Source organism: Elephantulus edwardii, unplaced genomic scaffold (assembly GCF_000299155.1).
Source record: "Elephantulus edwardii isolate Elephantulus edwardi_28Jun2011 unplaced genomic scaffold, EleEdw1.0 scaffold00094, whole genome shotgun sequence".
Lineage (NCBI taxonomy): Eukaryota > Metazoa > Chordata > Mammalia > Macroscelidea > Macroscelididae > Elephantulus > Elephantulus edwardii.
In genome coordinates this window covers 7479843-7486698 of record NW_006399844.1, presented here as the reverse complement: position 1 = coordinate 7486698, position 6856 = coordinate 7479843, and the positions used below count along the sequence as shown (strand labels likewise).

Below are 6856 nucleotides of genomic sequence, written 5' to 3'. Positions count from 1 at the left end.
TATACATAATAATAGAGGCTTGGGTGGGATATGTCTTCTGTCTATATAATGGAAGGGAACTCTAGCAGCCTAGTTGGTAAGCAGTTGTGTTGCCAATCCAAAGCAGGTGGCTTGAAACCACAGGTGCTTCATGGGAGAAAGAAGGCCTGTCTCCTCCTATATGATCTGTAGCTTCTGAAAACCCACTGGAATGTCAGCTGTAAATTGGTTCAGACTCGACCGCACAGAAGAACAGCTACATATACAGTAGAATATAAATACCAATCTCCCACCCTCTCTTTGTTCCATAGATCCTTTACTATGCAATGCTGGGAGTCAACCCCCGCTTTGATCCAGCTTCTTCTAGCTACTACCTGGCTACACACAGCCTCCCGCATGTCATCAATCCAGTGGAGTCACGGCTGGGTGAGCTCCTGATATTTTTTGGCTTTTTCCAGACCCAAGGGCCCAGCCAGGGATGGGAAAAGGTTTGTATATATAGCAATGATTTCCAGGCCTACTCTCAGGGAAATACTGAGGCTTAAGGGCCCTTTTTCATAATGTATGTTCCATTGAATCAGAACTTGTCCATAGCTGACCCTCCAGTGAGTTTTCAGAGGACATATATCACACAGGAAGAGATTGCCCATCTTTCTTGCACAGATCAGCTGGTGGATTCAAGCTGCATACCTTTGGGTTGGCAGCACAGTTCCTTACCACTAAGCCACCAAAGCTCCCTTTTTCACAATACTTTGTTGATGAAGAATGGAGGATCAGGCGAGCTCTGATGGCCTAGTGGCAAGAAGCTGCACTGCAGTTCCACAGGTGCATGGTTCAAATCCACCAGATGCTCTGCTGGAGAAGGAGGGACAGTCTCCTCCTGTACCAGTCAGATCTGATTTGACGGTACATAAAAAAAAAATTAAAAATTAAAAAAAAAAAAGATCAGTGAAAGAGAGGAAGACCCCCCAGCGAGAGGCATAGACACAATGACTGCATCATTGGACTCAAGTGTGTCAGAGATGAAGAGGATGGCATGGATAGGACAGGGTGCAGAACTGGTCATCCTAGGGTCGCTATGAGTCATACTCAATGGCACCTAACAACAACAACTCTTGATATCCTTATCCCTTATATCTTAAACTATTTAGTGAACGTTTCCAGCACTTTTTACAAATAGACTGAACTTCCATCTGGGAAAGCTATCTAGGAGAGTCGGTGACTGGAAAGACAGACCAGAGCAAAAGTACAAGGAGACTGAATTTGAATTGACGGTTCTGCTGATTGAGACCAGGCTACTCGTTTTTCATTTTGGGCTAGAGCCTGGGAAGGGTGGGAGTGGATAAGAACAGTACCGCAGACAAGCCAAAGAATTATAGACCTGATTGTGGAATTTCAGGAACCTGAAGTAGACCATTGTGGACCAGGGGGTGTAGGAGGGACAACACCTGTGCACTGGGCAGATGCCTTCTCCATAGAAGGTTGTTTCAGGTAAAGGGAGTTATTTTAGGTTGCTTCAGGTAAAAGGAGCTTAGATACAGGAGAGTGAAGAGCATGGTCATTGAGGGAGCTCAAGAGTAGTTTAATGTGACTAAAATCATGGAGTTGACTTGACAAGCAGCAGATGCCAGAATCTACAAAGAGGATCATGTTATGGCATTTGATGTTGATGGACAGCCTTTGAAAATATTAAGCAGGGAACTGACATGAAACAGATTTTTATATTTGTTATAAGGTTGCAGTGTGACACTGGTCAAGAAAGCCAAGGGGTTCTCTTAAAAGAGGAAAGATTCCAGGGGCATTTTGCAACTTGGGACTATGTTCCATTTATGTGACACATCTTGGTAGGATGTTAAGGGACCCTTAACACCACAGAAACCCAAGACAGGAGGATACCCTAGAAATGATCACTTGGGGAAACTGAGGCCCGGAGTGGATCAAAGATCCAAGTCCCAGTATGTTGATGTCCTTCCTACCTTTTTTTTTCTCTACTACAGGATCCAGTGCTGCTTCTCTTTACCCCGTGCTCAACTTCCTGCTCTACGTGCCTGAACTTGCTCACTCCCCACTCTACATTCAGGACAAGGACGGGGCTCCAGTGGCCACCAACGCCTTCCACAGTCCCCGCTGGGGTGGCATTATGGTAATAATCACACTGCAGGCCCCAGAGTCCAGGCTTCCAGGACATACAGAATCCTCAAGACTTTTTATTTATTTATTTATTTTTTTGGGTTGCAAACATGTTTAATAGTTCCTTGTACACTAACATTGCTCATATGTTAAAGATTAATTTGCCATCTGATAAGACTTTTTTTAAAAAAAAAATTATGTGGCCTAGTGGCAGGAAGCTGCACTGCAATCCCAGAGGTACATGGTTCAAATCCACCAGATGCTCTGCTGGAGAAGGAGGGACAATCTCCTCCTGTACCAGTCAGATCTGATTTGACGGTACACACAAAAATAATAAAATAAAATAAAATAAAATAAAAAATTATTCTTTTTTTGTGTGTACTGTCAAATCGGATCTGATTGGTACAAGAGGAGATTGCCCCTCCTCCAGCAGAGGATCTGGTGGGTTTGAACCACATGCCTCTGGGATTGCAATGCAGCTTCTTGCCACTAGGCCACCAGAGTTCCCCTCCTTAAAACTCTTGTTTCTGTTCCTTCTGCTGTCTTCCATGGCCCAGCCTGTAGGAGGGGCAGGCATCAGGGCAGTGGAGGTGCTGTGTGCCAGGCCCCAGGCCGCTACTTGGGCAGAACCACTCTTTCTTATTTCCATGAGTGCTGATGGTCGCTAGGACTCTCTTTACCCTACACAGTTGGCACTTATTTAGAACTATATAGTGTACACTTAGATCTTGACCCTATTTGTGGGAGTCTTTCAAGGTTGGGAACTTTGTCACCCCTTTAAGGAGTTTTTCTAAAATGAGATTTAAAAAAAATTTTATAGGTCTTTCAAGGGGATAGTTGAGGTAATTGGTGTAAATTCCCCATAGTTGTTATGTTCTGTTGAGTTGATTCCATCTTATATGGCACAGTGGGCCGGCCCACCCCATAGGGTTTTGTAGGCTGTAGTTCTTCTCGGGACTAGATAGTCAGGCCTTTTCTTCCATGGAGCTGCTGGTAGATCAAGTGCTGATCTTTCAGATAGCAGCCAAGCACTTAACTAAAAAAGTATTAGCCATCATTACATTTATTGTTTCTAAATAGCAGAGACTCCTTTTCCTATTTTCTCGTCACCTCCAGAGTCCCAGGGAAGAGCTGTATAAAGTTCTGATGTTTTGTGGCTACCTCCGTCCCTCTTTCAGGTGTACAATGTTGACCCCAAAGCCTACAACACCTCGGGGTTTCCGGTCAGAGTCGAGGTGGACATGGTGCGCGTGATGGAGGTATTCCTGGCTCAGTTGCGGTGAGTCCTGGGGGTGCCGTTTTGGGGACATGGCCACGGGGAGTCTGACCACGTCTCTTGGGCTTTAGAGGGAGATTGCAATCAGAGTAAAATCTACCTGCCAGGTATACCTGGGCCGAGCCACCAGGAAGCCAAGAGTGGTCATCCTTTCGATTGCTCACGAAATCTATTTAATAAAAAGCAGATGTGAATGTCAGTTCCTTAAGGTACAGTTATCTGTATTTAAGAAAACGCTTGTTAATTTCTGTGCTAATTGATTAACTGTGGCTGCGTGAAGCCCTTTGTATGCTGAAGATGGGTTTGGGCTCCTAAGAGTATTTTCCTAGCCGATTAGCAATATCTGATATGGGTATAGAATTAGAGAGGCATCAGTATACACATGCCTTTTAATTAAAGTTGGTTCTGGGTCATCCCTTAACTCTGAGCCCTAGTCCCCTTATTTGTTCAAAGAGAGGATAAAAAAGGGTAAGGAGAGTAAATGAAGTTGATGTATGATTATCTAGTGCTGTTATAACAGAAATATTATAAGGGGATGGCTTTAACAAACAAATTTATTTTTCTAGTATATTGTGTACTATCGAGTTGAACCTCCAGGAGGTTTTCAGAAGCAGTGAATTGCGTAGGAGAAGATAGCTCATCTTTCTCCAGCAAAGCATCTAGTAGATTCGAACCATGCATCTAGTAGATTCGAACCATGTACCATTGTGTTGGCTGAAGCTGGAAATCTGAATTTAGGATGCCAGGCCTGGGGATGGCCTTCTCCTTTTTTGGTTCTGAGGAAAGCTTCTTGTTTCTTTTTAACATCTGTGGGCATACCTTAGAGATCTCCATGTACCTTGGCATCAGTCTGGGAAGTTCTCCGTCAAGGTCCCCCAAGTCCAAAGGATGCACTTTACTCCTGGCTTTTCTTTATTGGAGATTCTGAGGTCCCTCCCTCTCTTCCTGCTTCTCTTTCCTTTTATATCTTATAAGGTAAAAGGTGTTAAGAAGCTCTGGTGGCCTAGTGGCAGGAAGCTGCACTGCAGTCCCAGAGGCATGAGGTTCAAATCCACCAGATCCTTTGCTGGAGAAGGAGGAACAATCTCCTCCAGTACCAGTCAGATCCAGTTTGACGACACACACACAAACAATAATAAAATTTTTTTTATAAAAAGATAAAAGCTGTTGCAGGCCACATCCCAGGAAAATTCCCCTAAAATGCAATTAGGGCTGTGACCTGAGTCAGGGTGGTGTATACAATTTTAACCCTGCTTCATTAATATAGCAAACATAACTTAGTACTAATTAACATAATCTTACCTTGTTAAAACATGAGGTCAAGATTCACAGCAAGTTACAAAACAGAGGATAATTACATCAGATTAAAAAGTGGAGGACAGCCACACACTAGTGGGAAGGAATCAAGCCTAGCCAAGTTAACACATATTTTTGATGACACAATTCAATAATGATTGGTGTTATCAAAAGTTTTTTAGCCATGGAACCTTCCTTCAAGCAAGATCTTGGGCATTTAATATAAAAACAGGTGAAAGTGTAAATACTCTGGAGGAAGCGGAGTTTGGGGCTCTGGATTGCATGGTGCTGCTGGTCACTCTTTAAGATGTTGAGAGACTTCCCTGTACCCCTGTGGCTCTGGGTGATTGAAATCATTGACTCAGGGCAGATAGTCCAGGAACCTTGGCTGTCTTCTCCCACCTTCTGGTCTCAGTCACACTGATCTTACGTGATTGCTCCTACAGCCTGCTCTTTGGAATTGCTCAGCCCCAGGTGCCTCCAAAGTGCCTGCTTTCGGAACCTAACAGAGAAGGACTAATGGTGTGGGAACTGGACCGACTGCTCTGGGCTCGGTCAGTGGAGAACCTGGCCACGGCCACCACCACACTCACATCACTGGCCCAACTTCTAGGCAAGATCAGCAACATTGTCATCAAGGATGATGTGGCGTCTGAGGTGCGTGGACAGAGATCAGATTCTGGGCTGCAGTGTGAGTGAGACCAGAGAAAGACAGCTGGGATATAGAGAGCTTGTGTGCATGCCATCTTTAAGTTCCCCAAACTTCCCCTAGAGGGCAGTGCCAGCCCAGGAGGCCAGATGGGAAGTGTGTAGTTTTAAGCAGTCCCTAAGAAAATACCTCATAGCCCTTTTATGCTGACTTCAGTCCAGGCAGATTCCCTGGTTGGCAGAAGGCACATGCATGTGGAGGACTTATTTTAACCCTCTCCGCCATCCTAGGTATATCGGGCAGTAGCTGCAGTTGAAAAGGCAGCAGAAGAGTTGGCCACGGGGCACCTAGCCTCTGCCTTCCTTGCCAGCCAGGAAGCCGTGACATCTTCAGAACGTGCCTTTTTTGATCCCTCACTCCTCCATCTCCTCTATTTTCCTGATGACCAGAAGTTTGCCATCTATATCCCACTCTTCCTGCCTATGGCTGTGCCCATCATCCTGTCCCTGGTCAAGATCTTTCTGGAGACCCGCAAATCCTGGAAGAAGCCTGAGAAGATGGACTGAGCAGGGCAGCATTTCATCAGAGACACTTCTTTCAGGCCAGGATGGGAAGCATTAGCGCGAGAGGCACATAAATGAAGCCTGCTGGGAATGACTTGTTTCCAGTCTCATTTGTTGTCTTTCCAGTAACCAAAGTACAGCACTCCAAATAGGTTCATCTTCTCCTCCCAGTCATTCCCCTGGCACAGGCCTCCCTGCTCCCCCTTCCTCACAGCTGCAGGAGCCTCAAAAAGTGGCATCATCTAGATCTCCTTATTTGGCTTGACCTTGAAGGCCCCTGACTATCTCCCTCTGGGGCAGGGTCAGCTTATACATCCATCCTGGTTCTCAGCATAGCTGGTGGCCAAGATAGCAGTTTTAGGGAAAGCTCTGGCTGGATCCCTCTGTTACCAGTTCCCCAAAATTTTTAACCCCTCTGGGAGAGCCCCAGCACCACGCACAGGTCATCTCTGAGGCTCCTCCCTTACTCCTCTCCCCAGTGGCTGGCTGCTTCTATTGGGTCCAGCCAGGCAGGAGCTCCAGACCTGGCGCTGCCTTGTGTGACAGAGGCTTGGGAGCAATTTCCGAATTTTGAATCAAACAGGCCTGAATTCCTTCCTTGTTCTGCACTCATCCTCTGGTGAGCTTCCTCATTTAGAAAGTAGCACTACTGAAACCTCCCTTAGCAAGGTTGCTGAGAAGATTCGATGTGAGAAACATGGGAAAGTATCTGGCTCTCAATAAACATTGGTTAAATGTAAATTGGCATGGTATGACGTGTGACTGCACTTTTAATTCTTCCTTCACCTGCATAAGAGTAATAGTTTTCGTGCCACTGTTGTAGAATGAGGCTGGCATTGGGGTGGGGGTAAGACTGAGAAAAACTGGATGAAATATGTTTATGGCATTGAAGTCTATGGGGGAGAGAATAGTCTAAAAGTATTATATTTTAGGGCATTATTTTTATCGTAGGAGTATGCAATT

The 6856-nt window shown here is 45.3% G+C and overlaps 1 protein-coding gene across 1 annotated transcript in view; it reads left to right on the top strand.

The window, feature by feature from the left end:
- PIGS (phosphatidylinositol glycan anchor biosynthesis, class S) overlaps positions 1-5896 on the top strand; it is a 15193-nt gene extending 9297 nt beyond the window's left edge. The window contains exons 8-12 of the mRNA XM_006890955.1: positions 291-405; positions 1977-2122; positions 3288-3388; positions 5128-5338; positions 5621-5896. Of these exons, the coding sequence (XP_006891017.1) occupies positions 291-405; positions 1977-2122; positions 3288-3388; positions 5128-5338; positions 5621-5896 (849 nt within the window). The remainder of the gene's footprint in view (positions 1-290; positions 406-1976; positions 2123-3287; positions 3389-5127; positions 5339-5620) is intronic.
- The last annotated feature ends 960 nt before the right edge of the window (positions 5897-6856 follow it).